The sequence below is a fragment of the Suncus etruscus genome, chromosome X (genome assembly GCF_024139225.1).
Source record: "Suncus etruscus isolate mSunEtr1 chromosome X, mSunEtr1.pri.cur, whole genome shotgun sequence".
Taxonomy (NCBI): Eukaryota; Metazoa; Chordata; class Mammalia; order Eulipotyphla; family Soricidae; genus Suncus; species Suncus etruscus.
The window spans coordinates 6796950-6824168 of NC_064868.1; the positions used below are offsets into that span (position 1 = coordinate 6796950).

At 43.8% G+C, this 27219-nt stretch overlaps 1 protein-coding gene across 1 annotated transcript in view; it reads left to right on the forward strand.

The window, feature by feature from the left end:
• The window catches only part of SH3KBP1 (SH3 domain containing kinase binding protein 1), a 362585-nt gene extending 335576 nt beyond the window's left edge, over window positions 1–27009 (forward strand). The window contains exons 15-19 of the mRNA XM_049766785.1: window positions 14251–14360; window positions 15320–15448; window positions 21993–22255; window positions 25052–25115; window positions 25966–27009. Coding sequence (XP_049622742.1) covers window positions 14251–14360; window positions 15320–15448; window positions 21993–22255; window positions 25052–25115; window positions 25966–26007 — 608 coding nt within the window. The 3' untranslated portion in view covers window positions 26008–27009. The remainder of the gene's footprint in view (window positions 1–14250; window positions 14361–15319; window positions 15449–21992; window positions 22256–25051; window positions 25116–25965) is intronic.
• The last annotated feature ends 210 nt before the right edge of the window (window positions 27010–27219 follow it).

Below are 27219 nucleotides of genomic sequence, written 5' to 3' on the forward strand. Positions count from 1 at the left end.
AATGAACTCAGATCCCACTCTAACACCTGTACGGAAGTCAAATCAATATCAGGCTTGATTTCATAAACTACATTGAGTAATAAAGAACACTTCATGACATTGCAACTAGAGGTTTTGTCAATAATTTGCAACCATTGACCAAGAAAACTGAGATAAAGATAAACAAATTGGACTATATCAAATGGAGAAGTTTATGTACCACAACCTTTTGTACCAAAAACATGAACAATGATACTATTATAACCATATCATCTTAACTAATATAATGATTTTTAAATGTAGTGCAAGATCATGATTGAGATGTTGATAATATATGATCCAACAGATTCACAGTTTACTGTTACGTGTGTAGTACTGTTGTCTGTGTAAATTTGTATACAACCACTGTCAAGCTATTAACAAGTCTATCACTATTAGGATCCTTCCTGCTGCCCTTTTCTAACCACGCCCTCCTCCATCCAGCCCCCTTACCTTACCTAATATTTGGCAATCATTGTCAGGAAGGATTCAACATGGAAGAGTTCCATTCTCATTTGCACTGGCTACTCAATTTAGAAACAGATGTTTGACAGTTGGCAGGGCTTATACAAGATACCAAAGTGTCCAACACAAACACTCTTCAGATATAGTTCAGATATAAGACAAGAGTGACAGTACAGCAGATAAGGTGCTTTCCTTGCACATATAACCAACCCAGATTCAATCCTTGGCACCACACATTGCCCTAAGAGTCTTACCAGGAGTGGGTGGTTCCTGAGCACAGAGACAGTTATAGCCCCCAAATAGACAGAAGTGTTCAAATTAAATACTGATACAGCTTTGTGGAACCAATGAATTAAAAGAGAGTTGGGAGTCAGGTAAGTTAACAGGTGCAAGGATGAGCAAAAGAGCTACAGCAAGGAGCTCAGAAAAGGGGTGAAAGATGGGATAGATAAATGTGCAAGCAGCATCGAAGGTGAATCACTGCTAGGTCTCAGCAACAGATCCAATTAGGGATCATGAGGAGCATAGAATGATTTGTTAGCCATGAACTTTTTGGGTTGGGGCGGTGCAACATACCTTGGAGGGAAAGTGTGTCTGGAAGAGTATGTGGTTTGGTGAAAACATGTTGACTTTGAGATTTGCAACCTAATGGGGAAAGCCAAGACTGCAGAGGCAAGCAGGAATTGCTGAGAGGAATTTAGAGCAAGGGGATGCAGGGCTAGTCTCTACAGATTGGGGTTTGAGTGGCAATTCTGCTTCCTGGCTAGGTGATCTTTGATAATTTACAGATTACAGATTCAGAGCTTCAGTGTCATTATCTGGAAAGAGTTTTAACATCTCTACCAACTCTTTCATCTTGTCTTTCAGAGCCATATAAAATTACTTGGTGGGCTGCAGACAGAGAAAGATGCTTATTTTTACTGATGTTGTTTCTCAGAAGTGATAGTCAAGGCAGGAAGATTACTCAGGTCCTCATCATGAGAAGAGAGAGGAAAATCTTGAGCAGAAGGCTAAATCCCATTCAAAATTCATGTCAGAGAGCAAATGTAGAATCCACTCATAGCAGGAGCCAAGAGAAGGGAGGACTTTCAGCAAAATGTTCTCTCAATGAGAGTAGGACATTGCTGGTGCCCTGGCTAACTTCTGCCAGCTTTTGTAGCTCGGCTTTTGTAGTGTTTATCCAATGCTTTGAATCTGAAAGGAAATGATTTGTACCAGAATGTTTTGTTAGTGATTCAGACTGTTGAAGCCATCCAAATGTGGGCTGCAATGGAAAACACAATACAGCCTTGAAAGCCATTTGAAATCATAATGTTAGCTATAAATAAATCTGTGTTTTCTCTTAATAAAGCTATAATTTTGAATTATTATAATATTAAATTAGAGGACACAACTTTTTCTGAGCTCATATTGGCAGCTACCATATCTGTCAAGCCTGTGATCATTTAGAATGAAATCCATGGGTCCGAGACTAAGTTGTTGATGTCAGCTTGCGATATTGTTTGTATCAAACTCCACGTCCATATTTCAAGTGCCACAATAGAAAAACATGGATGAGCTCTAGTACAGGCCCATGCATGAATAGAAATGGAAATCGAATTGTCCAGTTTCCTCTTGCTGAAGGAAGAATCTCTGTTTTGATTGACTGGGAGACTATGGGTCGTGAAGTTAAGTGCCGTAACATTTAATTTTATGATGCCATATATTGTAGCTCCCACTGCATGGTGGAAATTCAGTATCACAATTGAATAATAGGGAGATTTTTCCATTTCTTTCCACTGAAGCACATAGCAACAAGCTGCCAAGGAGGAAGTAGCCTGGAAACAAAGCCATTTAGTTTTAACTAATTAACTTAAGAAAGAAAAAAACCAACAGTGGCCAGTTAGATAGAACAGTGGGTATGGTGTTTGCTTAGCATCCACCAACCCAGGTTCAATCTCCAGTATGGTATCCTGAGACCACCAGAAGTGACCTCTGAGTATAGATCTAGGATTAAGCCTTGAGTACTTCTGGGTGTGACCCCAAAACAAAAGAGCAAAAATAAAATAATCAAAACAAAAGAGCAAAAAAAATAATCTTTTCAGTTGCTTTCTTTCTTTGTTTAGATTGTTTTTTCCCCTATTCAATTGGAATATGTCTCCCACTTTAATCTCTTTCTATGGGCATTTCCCCCTCTTCACTTAAGGAAATCAAAAGACAGAGGTCTTAATAGCCTTATTCATACACCTACGCTTCATACTGTAATCATTTGGGGGCAAGTATTGTGAATTTAAGCACTCTTTAAACCTGTGGCTCATGTATACCATGAACTGACAAGCGTTTTCCTGTGCTCTCAAATGCTATTATTAAGAGCTGTCAAATTTGGGATGCTGTAACAGTTCTAAAACTGGATTGTGATCATGGTTGCATAACTGTAAAATTTACTGAAAATCATGCTACGCCCTTAAAATGAATGAACTTTACAATATCTAAACTATACCTTGATGAAATTGTTTTAAAACCAGAGAACTAATCAGAATTGCCCTAACACTCTCTTTGAGGTCTCAATGTAAAAGAACAGAACTTCACAGCACTGATTACAAGTATGGGCTTCAAAGTGCTATAATATTTGTATTATAAAATATCTCTACTCAGACTAATAGCCACTATATTGTTGTTTCTGAGTGTCTGCACAACAGTCTCTTATAAAGAAGATTATGATGGATATCTTTATAAAGAAGATTATTATGGAATAATTTGGAGGAAAACTTAGATCCCTGGATTTGGGCTGTTTTTTTCTGTTGTGTATGTGTACATATATTCACGTGCTTGTGTGTGTGATTGTGTACATAAATGATTGCATGCATGCTCGGTATGCTCAGGTCACCCCCAGGAATGCTTCAGACCCTATATATGTGTTTTAAATTTCCCCTTATGGAACTAGAAACTTATTGGTCTTTGCACCATTTTAGGTGGCTGGAGTGATTTCTTGGGTTTAATAGGACAGCAGGGCCAGGGATTTAACTTGATGATAGAGCACATGCTTCACACATGTGAGGCCCTGGATTTAAGTTCCAGCATCACAAAAAATAATAATTAAAAATCAGGGCAACATATACTGGCTGCATGTAAATGTTCTTTAAGAACAATGTTGTTTTTTATATAATTTTTATTGAGACTAATGTGAATTACAAGATTTTCACAGTTGTATTTAAGGTACATAGTGACAGTGAATTAGGGCCATTCCTACCACCAGTGTTGACCTCCCTCCATCCCTGTTCTCAGCATTCATCCCATACCTCCACCCTTAGCCCCCTGGACTACTAGTGTAACAGGTCTCTTTTGTATATAGTTTATTGTAGTTTAGGTCTCTTGATTCTATTGTTGTTGACTTTGGTTTGGGTATTTAGGTTTGACCATTTTTTATTTCCACTCTGATCCTGAGACTGCTTGGCCCCTGGGTTCCATCTACTTTTTTTTTCTCAGTTTGTTGGAAGACAGAAATATGAGGCAGAACAAAATGATTCATGTTCTATGGTTCTGTAAAAAAAAAGTGGGCAGGAGCCCCTGTCTAGAAGCTATAAATATAAATAAAAGTAAAAGAAGAAGAAAAGAAAAAGAAAGAAGAAAAAATTAGAAAAATAAATAAAATAAATGGGGGGCTGATATGGCAAGGTTTTGTTGTTGTTGTTTCAATTTTTTTGGTTTTGTTGTTGTTGTTTTTGCATAGGCACAGTAAATATTCAGGAAATTCAAAAGGAAATTCCCTTGGCCTAAGAGACACAGGGTGTATTATATTGTCATGATACCCACTACAGACTACGGACATGTTAGTTGTCAAAATCCAAGGTCTTTGTTTATGGTGCTTTGAAACATTCTGCTCAGTCATGGTTGTCAAAGTCAGTCCTCTGTAATTAGAGATCTTAGTTTTTGCACAGATCTTAGGATGAAGCCTAGGATAGAATCTTTCTTTATGGACCCAGGAAAAGTTCTGCTCAGTCGCCGTTGTTGTAGTCAGTCTTATATAATTAATGATCTTGGTTTTTGCACAGATCCTAGGATGGAGGTCTTCTGATTTCATCTCACCATTAGGTGATGAGGTAGGACAACCTACCCTTAGATCAAGATTATTGCTATTTCCTCGTCATCAGGGTGTCATATGAACATACCCTGACTCAAGTTGGTGACAGAGTGGTACTAGGGCCTCCCCAAGGGGGAGGGTTGATTCTGGGTGCTCGTGCAGGGGTCTATGCCAGTTCTAAGGTTAGGATCCGGGAAGAACCATGTTCTTAAAGAGTGTTCTTTAGAATGCTTCAGCTGTGACTGCTGACTGAGCTGTGTGTGAATGAGGTCAGTGGCTCTGATGTGAGATAGTGAGTGTTCTGGCTCACTCCTACTGTGTCTTTTTACTGGTGACCTTCAGACACTGCCATTGGGATCAATATTACTATGCATGTAGACATATAGGGTGGCCCATGTTATGTCTTAATTGGATCTGGGCAGAAGACCATGGAATCTGCATGTACACCCCTGTTTCCTATGCAGAGCCACAAGTTCCAAATCCAACTCCCGCTTTGACAATTGCCATTTGATTAGCCTCTTGCATTTCTCAAGTGTGAAAAATGACCAAAAAAAGAGAGAAAAGGTTAGTGTTAAATCTGTTATACCAAGGAACTGAACCAGTGAACTTCTGATTCATGAGCCATTTTTCTAATTTAATTTAATTCCCTTTTTTGTTGTTGTTTGGATGACTGTTGTTCCAACAGTGCCCAATTGTGGTGCTCGCACCTCTATTTTAGTTGTGCTCACCAACGGTCATGCCCCTAGGCTATGGTGTTCACACATATCTGGCTGTGGCATGACTGGAAGTTACTTTTGGTGCCAGGGATCATAGACAACAGAGTTTCCAGGAACGTGCTTAGTATATGTGGCAGCATCAGGGAGTGAACTTGAGATCATTTGCTTGCAAGGCAGATGTTGGAAGCCAATGAATTATTCCTCTGAGACCCTAATTGATGGACCTTGAGCCAAGTTGGTCCTCTGAACATTGTGTGTTCATTGGCTTATTGACTCCAATTTCTACAGAGGAGGTACTGGCCCTCTCCCCGCAGAGCCCCGCCCCCACCCTGAGACTCTTAGGGCTCCAAGCCTGTACCTATGCCAAATAAATGAAATTGCTGGCTATCAGCAGCAATTTCAAAAGTATGTCACATCCCAAAAGAGGTGAGGTGATGGTAAGTTCTTGTTCTCCTCAGTAATTCCAAGAATCCTTTCCTAAATGTAATCTGTGGAGTCCACAGAAACAGTATTCTATATCCACCCAAGACTCTTCTGTTTACCTACATGGGCCCATCAAGGCAGTCCTGGCCTTTGTCATGCCCTCAAGTTGGCTACTGGGGCATATGAGGCACGCACCTCACCACTGAGCCCCATTCATGGCCCCTATGCTTAGGCGGTGGCCTTTCTCCAATATTTTTCATCTTGGTTCCTATCTTATCCATAGGCAGCAGAGCAGTGAACCTTCAACACACACAGGAAGAGCCTCCTGAGTATTATAGAAACACAGGTAGAGGCAAGATGAACGCAAACAGAGAAAGAATGGCAAATGTGCATTGTGCATTAGTGGGAGTGGAGGTGGGGCTATTCTACATCACAGCTGCCTGTACACCCTTCAGCATCAGGCTGCAGCAGGTAAATGTGATGGGTGAGGCAGGCAGAGAGCTGGTAGCTGTGCAGGCAGCACAGGGTCAGTCCTGCAACCTTTGGTGTGGCAAGAATGGCAGTCCCTGCTAAGCATGTGCACTCATGCCCTGCCCTAGGGGCTAATGGCATGCAGAAGGGTTGGCATGTCAGTGCTTGACTTGTAGTCAAGACTCTCACTTTTGCCATTCAGCCCATAGCTTGAGTGCTGCTTCTTGGTGTACCTGCTGAGACGATTTTCAACTCTGAGAATACCCATGAGGATGGTTGCCCAGTGGGATGAAAGGAGTCTAATTCGGCAAAGGAACAAGATGTGTAGTCTCCTATGTGACATCTCAGCATGCACTGTGGAGGCCTCTGAGGTGCAAATGATTGTAGAAGCAGAAAAAGAAAGGGTAAGGGAAGAGGTAGTGCTTAAAGTATGTGGGCACTTTTCTTTGACATCAGTGCTTCCTATTACCCTCTTGCCAAGGGCTCCCAGATTGGCAGGACCCCGTGATGGCTCTCATTTAACGTGTAAATATGCAAAAGGATAGACAGAGACAACCTGCCAGGACACTGTGTTCAAGTACCTGGTGTCACACTGAAAGTTTTACAGACAAATTAACTGTGTCAAGGACAGTGCAGTTGTCAAACTCTTCTCTAGTCTTGGACTCTTGCTAAGTAAGGCGTGGTCTGGAAACCTTGACCCACTCAGCCTCCTGCTGTCTGATTCATTCAGTGAGAAAGGTGATGAGCCCTTGCATAGTGAGGTGGTCATCCCTTCAGAAGGTCATTGGATCTAGTGTTGACAGGCACAGGATGAGGTATAAGTGAAGGGAGCCTGGACTTCAAGCCAAAAGGAGCCTCTTTATTTAGCTTTGAGGTGACCTATGGTGGCGCTCTCCACCTCCTCGGGCCTGACTCATTTTTCTGAGCTGGTTCAGACTTTGGAACTGTACAAGATCACTGGCAAAAGAAAACAAACTTCGAATCTGGATTGCTGCTGATTTTGATTTCCTTACTTAAGTACAATTTTTAAACAAACATCATTGCCTGGTAGAAGGGATTTTTTTTTTATCATTTCCATGTTTAAAAAAAGTAATCACAGTAAAAGTAAACACAGAGTTCAGTTCATTTTCCCAAGCACCAAGCTGGGAGTAGCCCCTGAGTAACATCAGGTATGGCCCCAAACAAAGCAACTAGCAGTGAGTATAGCTTACTGATAGATCACAATTATGGCCTTATTCTTGGTGCATTTTGGGGTTAGTAATAACCTTGATATGGACACATACCAGTTACTGGGATAGTTCTTAGGCCTAAAGTCCTCCACAATTTGGCAGAGTCGAGGATGGGTGTGGGGAAAGAGAAATATCAGCAGGACATAAAAAGCCCCAAAGAGGTAGGCATTGACTTCTGGGTTAAAAACAGCCAGGAGTAACCCTTGAGCACTGCCGGATGTGACCGAAAAACCAAACCAAAACAAAACAAAACAAAAAAACTTCATCGCCCAGACTGTACTAAGTGCAGATTTTTTGATTCCCCTTCCTGTCTATGGATGTTATAGTGATGGCTGGAATCAAACTTGGTTGTGGTGTTCACACACTTAAGTGTTATGCTCACCAGAAGTGCCACTCTCTAGTTGTGGTGTCCTGTACATTCTGTCCATAGTGCTTGCTTTGGAGTTGGGATTTACTTGTAGTGCTCATCCATCTTTTTTATGTTTTGATGCTCACTGAAGAAATCACACCCTTTATTTGCAGTGCTCATGCATGCTGATGGTGTCAAAGTCCACGTGGCACCTCCATAGGCACCAGGTTCAAGCTCTCAGCCTCACACTAGCAAGTCAAGTCTTAGCTATTTGCCATCTCCTGACTCCTAGTAGCATTACTAGTTTATGAAAGAGTAATGCAGTTGCTTCTGTGTGTGAGTTATCACTAAGGAATGGCTGATTGTTGAAGGTACTTGAAATACTTTCATCTCAGTATGGGGTCCCACCCAGTTCTTCTAGCAGTTTTAGAGGCCCCCAGGTCTCCTATGCTGGTACCAGGAGCCCTGGGCTTCAAGTATGAGGCATTTTCTCCTCAAGTTTGGTTGTCAGCATAATGTGGACTTCCATGTACTTGTGGACATAAGAGTGTGATTGTTTCATGTGTATGTTAGAACTTGCCTACAGGAGTGTCAGACTGCTCCCCTCTTCTCAAAGTAGAAAGTGACTGAAATGCCCATTTGTCTGTCTACAAGGCCATTCTAGAATGTCAGTTGGCCTGGCATTGCTCCTCTTTGGGTGTTAAGTTTTTATCTTTAACCCAGGGACCTGGAGGAAGTGACCCAACGGCTCCAGTTCAGCCTCATGGTCTTTTTCTCCTGTACTGTTTCCTTTAACTGCGTTTTCTGAATAATGAAAAATCTGCCCTTTGGGCAACCCTATTCTTTGTGAGAATAAATATTTTATCCCAGTTCCTTTAGTTTGGTTAGTTCCCTTAATTGCAAATTGAGAAAATTCTACTCTTTTATGTTTACAGATGTGTGTGGTATATGGGCAGGCACATTTTGATTATTTAGATACTAATAATACTTGTCATGGTAATTCGTTGCAAAAATAATATGTTTTATTCTTAGTACTTGATGATATCAGGAATTTTCAAAGTCCTAAATTTTCATTTACATGCGTATTTAGAGTAGACAGAGATGATAAATAACAAAGGAATAAACTATATTATTAATAATATTCAGCAGTGAAACATAAAGGAAATATAAATTTAGGGGCATTGAAGATTATATGCTTGGTCATGGCACCAGGAATCATGTGGGGCAGTGCCAGGAGCCTACCTCAAGACCTCGGTGCCTATAAGGTACCAAGGTATTCAGGCTATCACCAAGATATTCCTAGGCCCCTTAAGATGCTTCTTTGTGAAGAAAACAGCTGTGTGAGTTTAGGGTTTTCTTAGCTTAACTATATATAGATTTGAGGTAACACCTGGCAGTGATGTGAGACTCCCTCCTTGGGGGTTGTGTTGCCATGAACTTAACCCAGGGCTCCAACATGCAATTCAAACACTTCAGCCTTTGAGTTATCACCCAGCTCCCCAAACTCACATTAAAATACATTTAACCATTCCCACACATACCCATTAATAGGCCTGGAGAGATACTCAGGGGGCACATGTGAATGCTTGCATGCTGGAGCTCAGGTTCAATCCCTAGGCTTGATGCCCAGCACCTCATGATCCCGTGACCCTTGAGCCAGAAGCAGTTGATAAGCAATACCTCGTATGATCCCAAATCTAATAAATCAGTCAATTAAAAAAACTCTCCATCAAAATAAAATAGTCATTTTGTACAAAAATAAAATTCTATGCCATTTGAAAGGATTTGAGATCATTTCTTAAGTTCCAAAATAATAGCCCCCAAAAGCTGATAATTCAGTTAATTATCTTCTTTGTTCTGGGAGAAAACCGAAATACTGGAAACATTGTTGAGTTATTCAAGCCAGGCATGGGCTTAAGCTAGTGAATAACAAAAGCCTCTATTTTTCCCTGGCTCATGGGAGAAAGGGCTAAGTCCACTAGGTATGCCAGTTCAGAGTTCTTAATGATGAGATTGGGGTAGTCAACGCGCCTCAAGCACAGTCTTTCAGGATGCAGCCTGCCTTCTGGGAAGAGGGGAGGAAGGGAGGAGAGGAATTTCAGACAAGGGGCAGAGACCAAAGGGACACAGACCAACCCACAATGGGAAGGAATTCAAGTTGTGAAGGGACATGGGTAGAACTATCCTAGGCACATCTTTCTAGTCAGAGGTTTGAAGGGCATAAGCCATGAAAGTACTTCCAAGCAAGGAGTCCTGGCAGCCTTCATGCTCCTTGATGGGGCCATGGAGGGAGGGGTCACTTCCAGAGACATGCCAAGCTCAGCTGTAGGAAGCTCATTCTAGCATGCTTTGTCCAAGTCCAGCAAACTCGGGCCAGTCCAGAGCTGCAGTATGCAGATAGAGAGCTATTTAAACTCTTGCCAACAGCCCTGTTGGGGACAGCCAGCCTGTCTGATTTGTCACCATTTCCCCTCCATGTTTTTAGTGCATGTATGCTAGGTCACCTGTGGTTATTGGTGTCATCTCTTCCAGCCCTGGAAAATGAGGCTCCATTTTCTGATTGAACTAAATGGGGTATGAGTGAAATTGGGGGAGGCTGGGCAGCAATGTGTGCCTCAAAAAGCCACTATGCATGCCAGACCCACTCTGTGGCAAATGACCCATCCAATCTGTCAGTGGGGGACTCGCCTTCCAACTGGCCCCAGAGCCAAGGGCATTTTATTTCAGACCAAAGAAACAAATTTGGGAAAAAATAGTCTTTCCCCCCTGCTCTTTGTGATTGGCTTGTGGGTATTAAAACTCCTTTTATATTAAGAGGGAACATTTCCCAGACCGGCTGAGAAAGGTTGTATCTGGTTTCAGCCTGATTCATTTTAAAACCACCATGAAAATGGGGACATGTTCTTTGCCCCATAGTGGGTTGGTCATGGAAACTCTGCCTTAATCTCATCTTCTGTGGCTTCAGTCAGGAGCTGAGGCTCTCTGAAAATGGGGTACATACAGACCTCACTAAGGGTCCTTCCCCAACCCCTGACAGAAACCCTATTTCAGAACACAAGGCTCACCTTTTCAGCACATGACTGGCACATTTGTAGTATCTTTTTCTTGCTGGTAGCGGGTTCTGTCGGTGTATCCCAAAAGTACTTTTTGTAAGCTCAAATTGGAGCGAGGTCCATGCAGCTACAGATGCATGAAGGGGTGAGCAAGTGGCAGAAAGGTGACACTAGGCTGAGCCATCTGTCCTGGGGACGCTGGCTAAGAGTGGCTGGGCTCAGCCCAAAAGTAGAACGGGGGAATGGGGCCAAGTTTCCCCTGCACCATGGTTTGGGGTGTCCCTACTCTCTGAAGTTCAGCTTCCTGTATCTGGGCACTGCAGTGCAGTTGAACATTTGTTCATTCTTGGCTTGTTCTCTGATTGCTTGTTGCTCATTCAGAGTATGGCTCGCTTCTCTCCCATGGATTGGCTAGGCCTATAGAGAATCCCAAGATGAGTTTCTGACAGCTGCCCTCTGACTAGTTTTGAAAATATAACCAAACCCGCTTCCTAACCTCCTTACACTCTCTCTGGTCAACACTCACCTCCAGTGACCGAAATGTTTTTATAAGTCCTGCAGGGTGTCATCCCTGATGTCTGGTCTGAAGTACAGGTGTAGATTTGTCTGTCTCTGAATACTGCTGCCACAGGTGGGGGTCAGGGGCTGAGTCCTGCATCAAGCCCAGCCCTTCCATTCTACTCTGCATAGTGGGTCGTCTCAAAGGTCTCCTTCAGTCTCACTGTGGTGTTCTGCTACCAAGCAGTCATGTCCATGGAATCGACTGCTCACTGAATCCTGTTGCCCACTGCTCAAGCCTGGCTTGGGCATCATCCAGCCTGGGTTGAAGACTTACTGCCTGAGCACCCTGTCATCAGGAGGCCTAAGCATCCTGTCACTCCTCAGAGTTCTGTGCTCTCTGCTTGGTCCAGAGCCTCCTTCTCCACCCTTCTCCATGGAGCAGTGCTGATATCCAGAGCCCCAGCAAACCTGCTGCAGCCCAGACACTGTCACAATTCCCACTAGACCCAAGCCTGAGTCTCCAGTTCCCGCTTGTCAGCTGATTCCATGAGTAGCCAGAGGGGAGCATCGGAGACAGTTTGTTTTTCATTGTTCTCCAGTTCCTTTTCCCCTGCTCAGTATTGGCCTTCACTACCTGTTCCTGTTTCCTATATATTACCAAGATCTAGATGGTTCCTTCTCAGCCCTGCCTGCCCTGCTGTCACCTTCATCATTCAGTTTCCCCAACACAACCACAGAAACCCCAGTCCTGGTCTTTATTCCCTTGTTCCAGGGCCCTGATGGGTAGTTGCTTGGAAAACCTGCTAAATTCAGAGTATATTGAGTATTATCATACTCGAAACATTTGTGCAACCTTTTGTCTGCAGTAGCAAAGAATTCGAGGAGGAATGATTGAGAAACTCTCCAACAGTAAGGGCATCAATAAATTATGAATTTCAGTGCAGTAGAAGACTAGACATCAATTATTTGTGAAGTTTTAGATTTGTAATATATTAAGTGAAATCAGCAATATGCTATACTCATAGTATAGACTGGACTTCTTTTTTAAGGGGTTGGGAATTGAGCCTCACCCGACAGTGCTCAGGGCTTATTCCTAGCTCTGTGCTCAAGGATCACTCCTGGCAATGATGAGGGGACCATATGGCATACCAGGGATCTAATTTGGATTGGATGTGAGCAAGCACCACTGTATCTGGCCCTGAACTAGTTTCCTTATCAAAAAGATAAAGCCAGGGAGAAAATAAACCCAAAATGTTAATAGTAGCTATCTCCATTTAATAAGATTAGACTTGAGTTTCTTTTGATGCAATTGTATTTTTAAGAATTATGCATTGAGCATGTGTTATTCCTAAAACAAAATTAGTTTTAAAATATGTGGGGCAACCCAGAGAGATAGCACAGCGGTGTTTGCCTTGCAAGCAGCCAATCCAGGACCAAAGGTGGTTGGTTCGAATCCCGGTGTCCCATATGGTCTCCCCGTGCCTGCCAGGAGCTATTTCTGAGCAGACAGCCAGGTGTAACCCCTGAGCACTGCCGGGTGTGGCCCAAAAACCAAAAAAAAAAAAAAAAAGCTTTGGGGCCGGGCGGTGGCGCTAGAGGTAAGGTGCCTGCCTTGCCTGCGCTAGTCTTGGATGGACCACGGTTCGATCCCCCGGTGTCCCATATGGTCCCCCAAGCCAGGAGCAACTTCTGAGCGCATAGCCAGGAGTAACCCCTGAGCATCACCGGGTGTGGCCCAAAAACCAAAAAAAAAAAAAAAATATATATATATATATATATATATATATGGGGCAATATACTTTTCAAACGATAGTTTTAGGGTATTCATCCAAGTATATGATAAAAAACTTCCATTTCAGAATACCTGAGGTTGGTGGAGGCAAGTCCATTGGTGGAGTCAGGAGGGAAACCTAATAGAATCAGACTCTCTTAAAGTGAAACTCCTGGATAATGTCTTTGCAGTCAGGTGACTCTGGAGTCATTATCTAGCTGTGGAGATCCAGGCCCATTCCTTACCCAAGACCTTCCTCATCCCTATGCCTTTAGTGAGAGCACTGACTGGCTCCTTTTGGCTTTCTAGCACCTCTGGTATTTTTGTGCTCTTCTGCAGAGAGCACATGACATGGTTTGCTTGAAGAGCTCGTGTTGCCCTAGTCACAAGCAATAACGACCCTCAATGCCATCCCCTTTCTGCCACCCATTCCTTTGCACATGTCATAGAGGCCTATACTTGATTTCTAACCTACTCCCCCACCTCAATTCTTGACAAGCAGAAGGTCCTCAACCTGATCACTTGTCTGAGAGAAAGGCTAGGGGTACCGAGGCATCCAGCTCAGAGTCTGCCATAGTGTCGCAGTAGCAGCTGACGAAAATGACAGGAATGAAGGAACAAAGGAGACCATCTCTATACCTGATGTTTCTGGAAACAGGGCTGCTGGGATCCTTTAATTCTCTGGAGAACTGGAAGCCTGGATTCCAGCTCTTATCAGCTTCTGTTCTACTCTGAGAGTGAAAAGTAGCCAGACCATTGTGGGGAAAAAAACAGAGAAGCTGGTCCATTTGCCTCTGGAACAAGCCACCAACATTCAGTGGCCACAGATAAAGTCCCAGCTACTTTCAGTGTTAAGTCTGTGAGACTTTTATTAACCAAACTAGGCTTCTACCAGGGGAAGAAATGGTTTCTCTTTCATTCCTCATTGTTTTCTATCTTATTCAATGAGTTATGAATATCACCATAGAAAGGAGAATGAAAAAAAAGTCTCCTTTTGTGTAGGAAGGATTATTTTATTCTATTTGAATCACATTTGTTGGCTCACCAAAGGACAGAAACGGCCTTTGCAAATGAAGTAGAATCCAGACAGAAAAAGATGATAATTTTTAAAATGCTTTTCTTGTGTGGCCTATTACAAGCGCTTTTCCTCGCTCCTATTTTTACTTTATAAAGTATGTTTTACTTTTGTTTTAGACCTAGAGGGTTTTGACTCCGTGGTATCATCTACTGAGAAACTCAGTCACCCAACCACAAGCAGACCAAAAGCCACAGGGAGGCGACCTCCGTCCCAGTCCCTCACATCTGTAAGTACCTCACTTCCCAACTGGAGGAAGGTGGAAAGGGTCTAGCTGATGATCTACTTTGGCAAGATACAACTTGAAGCTGATTGTCAAGGCAAGGAGAGCAGAGATTCAGTGGCAGGAGCAATTCCAGTAGGAGCTTTACTGCACCAGCAGGTGGGGCTAGGGTAATGGTGCCATTATCACCAAACCATTGGACTGTGATGACGCCTTGTCCTGGCAAATTTCCTCATAGGTCCTTTCCAGACTTCAGTGTGCAATAGATTTTTTGTTTGATACTGAAAAGGAATCGAGGAAATGAGAAAGATTCAGGCAGCTTTCACTCAATCAGTGCACCCTTCCACACTGCTGTTGCTGACAAAGTCTGAGACCATGTCTGGCTCACCACAAGTGCATTCCTAGGTTCAGTGCTTGACATAGAAGTGAATGTTTATGAAAAGGGTGGGAAGAGTCACAATTTTTTCAATAAAAAATAAATTACAAAATGATGAAGGCCAAGAAAGAAACAAAGGGTCAGAAGAAGAGAGCAGGGAAGGGTGGCTGACAGATCCACAGGCAACATGACCAATGAGTGTTAGTAGAACAATCCAGAGAGAGAGATCCCTGGTGTAAGCAGCCTTCTTCCTTAATGCCAGCACTACTACTCTCTTATGAAGGTCCAGTGGCTGCTTCAGGAATATGCAAAAGAGAGACAAACCAAAGAGAAGTGTCAAGTGTTTTGAAAAAATATAAACAGGACAGAAACATAGTACAGCAGGTTTGATCACCAACACCTCATATAGTCCCCTGAGCTCTGCCAGGAGTGATTCTTGAATACAGAGCCAGGAGAAAACCCTGAGAACCACTGGGTGTGGGTCAAAACCCCCTTCACTGCCAAGAAAAGTAGAAATAACATTATGAAACAAAAGGAATTTGATTCAGGCGGAATTCTGAGCAAAGCATATTCTTTTGATTTAATCCAGTCTTCCTTGTCGAGCCCTGATATCTTTGACTCCCCGAGTCCTGAAGAAGATAAAGAAGAACACGTTTCACTTGCACACAGAGGAGTGGACGCATCAAAGAAAACTTCAAAGACTGTTACCATTTCCCAAGTGAGTGACTGTTACCCCACCCTCATTCCTCCTGTGTAATTTTACCTGCTAATAGACCTCCCATTTCTGGCCAGGGTGTTCTAGCAGCCCAGAACCCCAGCCATTTCATGCCTGCTCTGAAATGGCTCTAAAACAAAGAAGGAGATATATGATCCATAATAACTGTTTATATGATATATAATTATTTATGTAAACAAGTTTTGATGTGGGGTTGCTGTAACAAAGTGCAATTGGCACAATAGGTGGGAGCGGCTTAAAAACAACAGAAATTTGTCACAGTTCTTAAGACTAGAAGTTTGAGATCAGGGTACCAATAAGTCAAGTTCTGATCAGGATGCTAAGGGTAGCAGTTGAGTTCCTTAGAGCCTCACATGGTAGAAAGAGGTTAAGAGAGATATCTGTAATGTCTTTTCCTTCTTTATTATTATTATTATTATTATTATTATTATTATTATTATTATTATTATTTTGCTTTCGGGCTACACCTAGCAGTGTTCAGGAATTACTCCTGGCTCTGCACACAGGAAGTTCTTCGGGAGGTGCTTGAGGTACCATATAGAATGCCAAGGATCTAACCCCGATTGTGCAAGGCATGTGCCCTACCTGCTGCACTATCTCTCCAGCCCCACTGGAATGTCTTCTTATAGCTCAAGGCATTAATCCCATTCATGAGAACCCCACCCACAACTACTTTGCAAATGTTCCATCTCCTAATACCATAACCACAGGGTTGGGATTTCCACGTGTGAATTTTGGGAGGACACAGACAGTGGAAGTGTTTATTGCTCTTTAGTAAGTGATTAAGTCTTCAAAAGCCTTAAGGCCTGTTAGAAAGCCTCTAAAACTGGGAAGCATTCCTGAGATGCAAGCTTCAGAATTGATTTCCAATGTCCTCTCCTGTATTGTGATCTCTCCATCTCATCAGCCACACATATATAAATGCTTACAGACACCCCCCTGCTACTATCACAACCACCAAAGTCATTTAAAAAGCTTGACATGGCGCATTCTCCCCCTTGGACCTTTGCCTGTATCTTGACCTGTCATATGTACTCTACACTTAAAGAACTGAGGGAAAAGAAAATGAGGGAGAAACATGTTCAGAAAAGAACAGAGACTTCTCCTTCATTTTCTTTTCCCTCAGTTCTTTAAGTGAATTTCTCTAAATAAACCTATTTGACTTCACAAAAGCCTCAAGCTATCTTGAATGAATTCATTACCTTTATTAAATGTTATGCCCTCTGCCCACAAATGTTTGCTTTAATCTTTAGCATCTGTAGTGTCCCAAACTATAGGTGACACCTCATAAATCTGAATAACTAAAGAGAATCTCAAAGAAAAACGGATTTGGTTTTATATATTAGGGTTAATTCACAGCCTAAAGCCATTGTCAATTCACTGTATGCCTGAGGAAGGGTATGGCTCATTTCAGTTATTGGTCTGTGGGAAGGAAATTATTAGTTGGCATTATTTGGCAAGAGCTGTCGCATCCAAAGTATGTTCTTTTTCCTTCTGATAAATACAAAGCAATATTTTTGTATTCCAGGCTTTTTATGATAAGATGACACAGTCACTTGGAATTAATTTCTCTAAACATTAACAAATGCAGAAATTAAATGCTGAAAGTTGTAGTGTTTTAAGGCACTTGGAGCAGAAATTAGCAGAAGATATTAAAGGTTTGGGGGATTTTACTTACGGATTTAAGAATTCCCATGTGTAACTTCCTTTCCTTTAAAATATAGCACAGTGAAAAAAAACTATGATCCTATAAGGTAGATTATAATTATTGATTGCTGAAAAAAATTGTATTTCCCTTTATTTTTATTTTTTATTTTTTTATTTTTTATTTTTTGGTTTTTGGGCCACACCCGGCGTTGCTCAGGGGTTACTCCTGGCTGTCTGCTCAGAAATAGCTCCTGGCAGGCACGGGGGACCATATGGGACACCGGGATTCGAACCAACCACCTTTGGTTCTGGACTGGCTGCTTGCAAGGCAAACACCACTGTCCTATCTCCCCGGGCCCTACTTCCCTTTATTTTTTACTTATCCCTTTTAACTTTTATTTTATTTTATTTTATTTTTGACTTTGGGGCCACACCAGGCAGTGCTCAGGGGTCACTTCTGGCTCTACGCTCAGAAATCGCTCCTGGCAGGCTTGGGGGACCATATGGGATGTCGGGATCCGAACCACTGTCCTTCAGCATGCAAGGCAAACGAACTACCTCCATGCTATCTCTCCGCCCCCCCCCCCTTTTTAACTTTTTAGTGCTAATAAAATATATGCATATACTCCTGGAGTCCTCAAATAAAACAAGCTCCTAGTTTCTTTCGGACGAACATTGTCCTAGTATTTCCTCTCTTCCCTAATTGCACTCCCTGCTCTTTGTCTTAAGCTTCCTACCATGGACCGGTCCTCTTGGTCCTCCTCTTTCCTATCTTTGGGTGCTCTCAGGCTTTCTGTGGGCAGCCATTAGACACATTTCCCCCATGTAGGAGGCTCTGACATCCCAGCAATGTCTCTGCAGTGACACCTACTGGTCTGTAGTGGCTTTTCCCGGTTCTGACTAGCAAAAAAAGTTCTCTCTGATGATTTGCTCTTCCAGAGTGGTCAGATATTTAATGCTTCTAGAAATTCTTCTAGAAATTCTAGAATCCGATCAAATGGTGCATGCACTGTGAGGGCTCTCAACTCTCCTTACCTTGTCTGCAAGAACAAATCATATAGGAAGTGCTAAGAGGAACCTAGATTGTCAAAGTACCAGGGAGTCAGCCCTTGGAAGGACACTGGTGGGCTTGGGAGCTGCCTGAAATGTAGGGAGAGGATGAGGAAGTGAGACACCTGGGCCAGGAAGGCAGCACGGGAGTACAGGTCTCTGAACTTCAGTGTGCGATAGAGGCCTGAGACTCTGAGGTACTGCTCAACAATGACCTCTTTGGTCTCAGCAAATGTGAGCCTGTGTTCAGCTGTCTCCCTCCCATTCATGCTCCCTAAATCTCAGTTCCTCTTCCTTCCTCATGTCCACCTCACTAGCCCCAAGTGTGAGCTGGTGGATCGCTCTCCCTGGCAGCAGAAAGCACTTGTTGTTAGTGGTAACTTGGCAGGGAAAAGGCGAGCAGAGAGGCTGGGTATGAAGGCCCATCTGCTTCAAGCTCAGTCTGCCAGTTCCTTGCTCTAGCACAGCCTGAATCCCCACCCTCCTCCACATGCTGCCAGCCAAGCCACTCTCTGGCTCCTACCCTTCGTGCTTGCCCCTGGGGAGAACTCTGTGGTAGCAATGCAACCCCTCACCTCTCGGCATCCTTTCTGCTACCTGCCCTCCTTCATTTACCTTCCTCCTCAGCAGGCCATGTGTCCTTCCCTCTCCTGCCCATCATGGGCCCACCCCACCTGTCTCCTTCCTCTTCAGTCTGGCCCTCTGTAGGCTCGGTCAGTTAGCATATCATCCAGTTCAGGGTCAGACCCATGTTTTCCCAGTTCTCCTCTCCCTTCCCCGCCCCTTTCCCTTCTCCTCTCCTTTCCTCTCCCCCTCCTTTCCCTTCTCCTCTCTTTTTCTCTCCCCCTCCTTTCCCTTCTCCTCTTCCTTCCTCTCCTCCCCTCACCTCTTCCCTCCCTTCTTGTCATCTTTCCTATCCTCCTGTTTCCTCTCTTCTCTCCTCCTGTCTCTGCTCCTCTCTTCTCTCCTCCTGTCTCCACTTCTGCTGCCTCTCCTTCTGTCTCTTCTGCTGTCTCTCCTCCCATCTCCTCTTCTCTCCTGTCTCCACTCTGCTCTCCATCTCTCCCATCCTCTCCCATTCCCTCTTGTTCCCTCCCCTCCTTTCTCTTCTTCTCCCCATTCAAAGCCATGTTTGGGGAAAAGTTCTTAACTTAAAGGCCACTTCTTTCACTGTAGGTGAAGGGCTCCCCTGTCTTGATCAGATTCTATGTCCAAACAGCACCCCCCCCCCAAGTTTTTCTCTGAGCTCCCTTAACCCATTTACCCTGTCAGTTCTTATTTCCATGCTTGAAACACCTTCAAAGGGTTTACAAAACCCCAAACCCTCTTCTGATCTTGCTTGGTCTCCTCTGCTCATAGTCCCTAGGGACTATTTCTGCCTTCTCTTCCCCACTCTGCAATTAAGGGAGATTCCCTGATTCTCCTCTCCTGTATCTGAGTGCACAGAGTTGCTATTTCTTCTACCTCCTCAATCTTTAACTCATGGTTCTGCTCTCTAGACATATCCCTGGGGCTGTTGGAGTCTGAATCTAAAACTCACATCTTTATGTGGGCCTCCAAACCATTCTTCCTTAACACGCAAGTTTGGCCGCCATACTTGACTTCCTCCCATGCCGGCTTCCTCTATGCCCACCAGGCCTCAATCTGCACACTCTCTTCCTTGGTTGCCTGGCCTAGGCTTTGTCTTGCTGGCCATGGGGTGCCTGCTCCATGAGGGCAGGGACTGACTGCATCTCTCCATGGAATGAGGCTGCTCTTAGCACTAATCAGTGTTACCTTCTCTCTGTCCTCCTGCCACTGGAAGTTCTCACCATTTTTAGCTCTCACTGCAGTTTGTTACTCTTCCAGCCATTTGTTCCTCCTATAAGCCCACCTGTACTCAGGCCTGTCTGTTGCTGTGGGATTAATTGTATCCCATCCCACTCAATATACACTTTGTTACTCATTGGTTGGAAACATATTTGAATGTAGTACCTTGGATTGCTGTCTAGACCACCTAATCCCACCTCTGGGTGTGGTCTGTTCCTTCCCAATAAATTGTAGGAAAACTCTTGTGTTTCTAAACTTCCTACTGAGCTTCCTGCTTCTGTGGGAGCTGAAGGCTTAAGTGTTAGAATTCTTGAACCGTTTCTCCCTCTTTAGTGTATGTAGAGATCAACATTTGCTTCCAGACCCACATTTCTCCAGTGTCCTGGCTTTGAAATCTGAAGCCTAAATCTAGCTGATGGCACCCAAACAGGGTGGCGTCCACACAGTGGGGGGCCCAAGTCCTTCTGATCAAAGCCCAGATTATGGGTGGTGTGAGGCCAAACATGGACCCTGGCATGCCTGGGATCTTCCCAGAGTCAGGTTGCTTGGGAATGCAGCCCAAAGTAGGAGGTAAACTCCATCTAAGGCTAAATACCAGCATAAGATCGATAGTCAACAAGTACCATAAGGGAAAGTTAAAAAGAACTTTCAAGAGAGAATTCATATTTATTAGGAAGGAACAGATAGCACCAGGAGGTGGGATTAGGCAGCCTAAACAGCAATCCAAAGGGCTACATTCAAAGATGTTTCCGACCAATGAGTAACAAGGCATATACTGAGTGGGATGGGATCTGATTTATCCCACAGTTGCCAGAGTGATTTTTAGCTTGCTATGCAATCTTTTTTTTTTTTTTTTTGCTTTTTTTTGCTGGAGGAGGCTCACACTTGGCATTGCCCAAGGTTTACTCTTAGCGCTGCACTAGAGATCACACCTGGTGAGACCCAATGGATCATGTGTGGTGCTGGGGATCCAGCTCAGGTCAGCTGTGTGTGAGGCATGTGCATCACTAGTTATCTTACTTCTTTGGTCCATGGCATGCATTCATTCAAAGCTTTTTTGCAATCGTTAGCCCCATGCCATCATTCAAACCTTTTTTGTAAGCTTTAGCCCCATGCACTCATTCAAACCTTTTCTGCAAGCTGTAGCCCCGCTGAATCCCTGCTCTCCAGGAATGTTTTTTGTTCACTCTGAGCATTTTCCTGCCAACTCCACTTCCTCTTTTCTGGCTACCTCCTAGTGCTCCACTGGAATGGCCTACCAGTTTCTCTTGGATGTATTTCCTCATGGATAGTTAATCCCCTTTTTATTTGGAGTGAATTAGCACCCAGTGGTGCTCAAAATTACTTCTGGCTCTCTGCTCAGGAATAATTTCTCTAAGTACCAAGGGGACCATATGTGGTGCCAGGGATCAAACCGGGATTGGATGCATATAAGTCAAGTGCTTTACCCCCATAATATTTCTTGGACACCAGGTACGGCTGATTCCTTCCATATACATTGGGGAATGTCTCTGTTTAACTTCTTATGCCCACCTTTGACTGCTGTCTGCCCACACTTTACAGGATTCTGAACTCCCCAAGTACCAAAATGGGGTCTTCCTAACTTCAGAGATAGTAGAGCCAGCTAGTAGGTGGGACTCTGCACATGTGCCTGAATATAGATAAGAACGTGGTGGACAGGGGCCGGAGCAATAGCATAGTGGTAAGGTATTTGCCTTGCTCGCGGCTGACACAGGACAGACCGCGGTTCGAATCCCGGCATCCCATATGGTACCCTGAGCCTGCCCGGAGCAACTTCTGAGAATAGAGCCAGGAGTAACTCCTGAGTACTGCCGGGTGTGACCCCCAAGCAAAACAAAACACAACAAAACAAAAAGAATGTGGTGGAAAGTGCAGCGCCTGAACCCAGTAGATCCTGGGGAGAGAGCCGGGGCACTAGGAAATGAGTGGAACATGAGGAAGAGAAGGACTGAGGGTCCCTAACCAGAAGCTTGAGCCTTCTCTGTCCTCCCTCTTCCAGGTGTCTGACAATAAAACCGCACTGCCCCCCAAGCCAGGGAGCATGGCAGCCAGCAGTGGGTCAGCCCCTCTGGTGGCAGCGGCACCCTCGCCACTGTCCTCTTTGGGAACAGCTGGACACAGAGCCAACTCCCCATCTCTGTTCAATGTGGAAGGAAAACCAAAGACAGAGCCTGCAACCAGTAACCAGGCAGCCTTGGAGGAGCTGAGGACACAGGTCCGCGAGCTCAGGAGTGTCATCGAAACCATGAAGGACCAGCAAAAGTGAGTGTGTGATTTGGGGGCAGCAGGTGGGCATTTCAAGGCTCTACAGGACTCAGTTCCACAGGTCCAGGGCAAGAACTCACAGGGATTCACTTTGGAGGACTTAAACACTAAGCAAATAATCAAAAGAAAGCCCTTTAAATCCCCCCAAAGAACAAATGCCCAGTGCCCCTTTTTGCCAGGGCCCATGACTGGCTTTTCAACAGTTCACAATACCACACATTCTTAACAGCTTTGCATATAGGGACACTGATGTTTAAGAAGGATGTAGGGAAACAGTTCTCTGGTTTTGGTCTTGGAACCACACTCAGTGGTGCTTGAGGTTCTGGTCTGTACTCAGAGGTCACTCCTGGAGGTGCTCAGGGACCACAGCATGCTGGGAATTGAATCTGTGCCTCCAGTATTCAAAGCAAGCACTATGGCCCATTAACTTCTGTCTTTAACCATGAAATCAGAGTCTAAACTCTGTTCAGATGGGTAGAGATGGTCACTAAAATGTGGTTATTTTCTTTTTCTTTACCCTCAAGAATCATTACATATCCTTATTCCCTAGCCACCTGGAAGTTTTGCCTGCTTGTCTTCCTAGTGTTGGGACATTTGCTTAGGGACTTGCTTTCCACTTGTTTCCTGAGCCCAGTGCAATAATTTTTTTTATCTTTATTTAAACACCTTGATTACAAATGTGATTGTAGTTAGGTTTCAGTCATGTAAAGAACACCCCCCTTGGGGCCGGGCGGTGGCGCTAGAGGTAAGGTGCCTGCCTTGCCTGCGCTAGCCTAGGACGGACCGCGGTTCGATTCCCCGGCGTCCCATATGGTCCCCCAAGCCAGGAGCGACTTCTGAGCACATAGCCAGGAGTAACCCCTGAGCGTCACTGGGTGTGGCCCCCAAAAAAAAAAAAAGAACACCCCCCTTCACTGGTGCAACATTCCCACCACCACCAGTGCAATACTTATCAAGACTGATGTGGACTTAAATAAAAGCAGCCATGACTCCCATTGATTGATCCATTTTAGAAGTGCCAATGTGTTAATAGCAATCTCCAGACATTGGTCCAAGGATATTTGATGCCTGAAAATAGTATACAGCTCTGTGCCAAAATGCTGGACAGCTGTGATGCCCTAATTAGTATCTGAAAATAAAGTCCACCTATGTGTCCAGATGTTGGATGTTGAATGGCTGCAGTGCCCTAAGGACAGACACAGATATATACTGTAAGATGACTGGTTCTGTTCAACTGCATTTTGAAAGTTGGCAAAGGCATTAGACTGATCAACTCCAAGGTTTAAACTCGCGGCCCGTGAGCTGTTTGCGGCCCTCCATACAACATTTTGTGGCGCTGCCCTAGAGGAATCTTTTTTGTTTTGTTTTGTTTTAGTTGTTTGGGTCACACCCCCCAATGTTCAAGGTTTACTACTGACTTTGCACTCAAGGATCACCCCGACTTTGCCTCCTGCGGCCCCCAGGTAAATTGAGTTTGAGACCCCTGGTTTAAACTATTAGATTTAATAGAAATTTTGTAACATCCCTGGAAAACATACCAGTGAGGTTTTTGTTTTTTTGTTTGTTTGTTTTTGTTGTTTTGTTTTTTGGGTCACACCCGGCAGTGCTTATGGGTTACTCCTGGCTATAGACTTAGAAATGGCTCCTGGTATGCTCTGGGGACCATATGGGATGCCAGGAATTGAACCACCATCCTTCTGCATGCAAGGCAAACGTCTTACCTCCATGCTATCTCTCCGGCCCCAAGTTTTTTTTAGTTGAATCACCATAAATGCAATATTACAATGATATTTGTGATTGAGTTTCAGGCATTTCAACACCACTATTCCAACTCTAATCCCTTCACCAGTGTCCACCAGTGTCACTAATGTCCCCATTTTCCCTCCTGCCCCCAATAGACAAAATCTGGAAACATCCCAAATGTCTAAAAACAGATAACTTGGTAAAACAACAACAACTATGAGATATATACACAGTGGACTACCACTTAGCCAGTAGATTTTTATTTATTTTTTTTGGTGGAAAGGACCACACCTAGCAGCATTCAGGGGTTACTCCTGGCTCTACACTCAGAAATCGCTCCTGCAGGCTCAGGGGAGCATATGGGATGCCAGGAATCGAACCACCATCCTTCTGCATGCAAGGCAAATGCCTTACCTCCATGCTATCTCTCTGGCCCCTAGCCAGTAGATTTTTTTTATTAATTTATGGCTATAAAAATAAAGGAAATGTCTTCGAAGTGGTAAACATTTCTGTGAATATTATTCCCTTAGTTCATTTAACGACCAGCGATGCAGTAGAAAAGGGAACATTAAAGAGAGGATAATAGGATGTGAGCTGGTATGGCTGGAGTCTGTCATTGGATAAGTCAGAACCCTGCTGTGGGCCTCAGTTTTCCTCTCTTCTCCTTTTAAGAGAATCTAGGATCAAGGAATCTCAAAGGTCATTTCAGATTTGATATTTAATGGGTACCCAACTTAGGACCCAAAAATAATAAATCTTTCTGTCAGTAATAATTTTTAGCAATACCAATATCAGCAAAATAGAATATTATCTGATTTTCCTTTCAAAAAGGATAGGAGGGGTCTTGTAGTGATATCGTTTGTGATCACTTTGAGGAAGGGGCATACCGATTGTGTTGTAGGGACTGTGCGGTATTGAGAATTGAACAAAAAGTTCTTGCATTAAAACATATAGTTAGTGTCTTCAACCATTTCCCCAGTCCCAAGGTTTCTTATCTCTTATCAGTGGGGTGTGGACTTGGATCTTATTGCACTACATCTTGCTTTTTAGGCGCGAGATTAAGCAGTTACTGTCAGAATTGGACGAAGAGAAGAAAATCCGCCTTCGACTGCAGGTGGGTTCCTGGGTTCTGCTGCCTATGAGAGGCTGAGGTAGGCGGATAGGACCGCCTCAGGATTTTATTTTGAAATTAAGTCATTATTTTATCAGTAGGCTTCCACTAGCAATATTCTGAAAATCGCATAGGCTCACCTCCCCTCCTTTCTTGGGAGCAAAGAAGTCCTTGAGGCATGAAGACAGTTCATAAATGTGCCCCAGGGTATGGTACTGGGACCCCCCCCCTCTCCTTGCCAGCTGGATCTTGTCAGAGTCACAGACTCAGGACCACAGCTGGCCATGCTTGCTCATCATTTGTCCTTTTCTCTAACATCCGTGGCAGTCCTGCCAGGATACCAGCACCCATTCCCCACATAGGCTCTCATCTAGCTCAGTCATGACCAAGAGGCAGAGACAGCAATTGGGGCAAGTTACACATGCCATGAGGTAGCTTCCATCCACTCGGTGCCTGAGGGGCAACTGGGATCCAAGGTGCTTAAGGAAAGGATAAGTTATTCACCACCACCTTGGGAGTGCTGACAGATACCCTGTGAACCCATCTTCCAACTATGCTAGGCAGTCTAGCACTGCAGAACACCTTGTTCCACTGAAAACTGAAATTCTTACTGTTTCTGACAAGAGGTTAGAAACCTTCCCTATTTCCTATGTTCCATCATGTCTGTGTTCTAAAGTTACTGGTCATTTCTAGCATCGTCATCAGCCCCCCCCCCCACTCATGTCATTTCACCTGTTCTAGCCTTTTAAATTGTCTGGTGGCTTTTTTTTTCAATGAACCCAGTTGATGATCTTCCCACTGCTAGCAAGCCAATTTATTGTGATGTTGTTTACTTCTTGTGTTTCCCTTCTAGATGGAAGTTAATGACATCAAGAAAGCTCTTCAATCAAAGTGAATACTTGATAACTAAATTTTGCATTATTCATTCTGAGTCCAAGACTCAAATTTTCTGCCCCAGCCAAAATAACCGCGTGCCAAAAGATTACAGGTTTGCCTCACGATGTCCCTGTTTGAAAGATTAGCACAAAAGTCTTGATAGCACAACACAAATTCCATCCAAGAGGAGAATCTTTCCCCATGGTCTAGCCCTGGGTCTGGCACTGGTTGTGACTTAAAAAGAGCAAATTGTGCTAAAGGCTTTTCTCCCATGAGATCTCATGCGAAATGAAAACTCAGGCAGTTTAGTCCATAGTGGTACTATTTTGATGATATTTTCCATTAATAAAATGTAATTTCAGATTATTCGTTTACAAGCTTTATAATTTTATGATTTTTTAATTGTATTTTGTCACCAAATCCCCCACTGTTTGTATCATACCTAATCCGGAGCGAGTGCCCTGTTCTTTGCTTCAGGTGGAGAGCTGCCTCGCTGTGTGTCGTCCTCTTAAGATTCTATTCCATATGCAATTGGAGGCCCAACCTGTCCTTGCCCCTGCCAGCCAACCCCACCACCCTAATCAATTTTAGCTCACCTGTGATGGTGTGTTTTCAAAAAAAAAGAGGAAGAGAAAACCTGGTCTTTGCAATGAACTGTGCCTTCTTTTTACCACCCTCTTGATTGGAGCTTTTGTGATGCAGCTACCATGATTCAGAATCAAAACACAACACAAACAAAAAGAATGAATCCATGTTATTTTTAGTCACTTAGCTAAGTCCACTAGAGGCCACTGTCTTCAAAGCTTCTCGCACCATGCCACAGCTGAGGAGACATCTGTGAAGTCTGGTTTACTCAGTGGCACCAGCTGCGACTTTTTAAGTTCTAGTTTTTAGGTTGTTAATGGAACTAGAAAAATGTCACCCCTGCTTGATTTTCATCAGCCAAGTTCAACCCCCGCTTCCTGTCCTTTGCACCTTTTGCGTGAACAGAATATGCATTATTGAATCAAAAATAAATAAATGCGATTGAAAATACGGGGGGGAAGTTGTATTATTTTCTGCACTGGGCTATCCGTGTGTGTCTTGGTTTCAACTGTACTCATAGAATGTCATTGGCCTTGCTCTCTTGTAACCCCTTTCTCAGGTGCAAGAGAATGGGGACACTCTTGTTGAAGTGTAGCCATTGGATCTTTCTTGCATTTATGGTACTGCTTTTTCTTTTTTCTTTCCC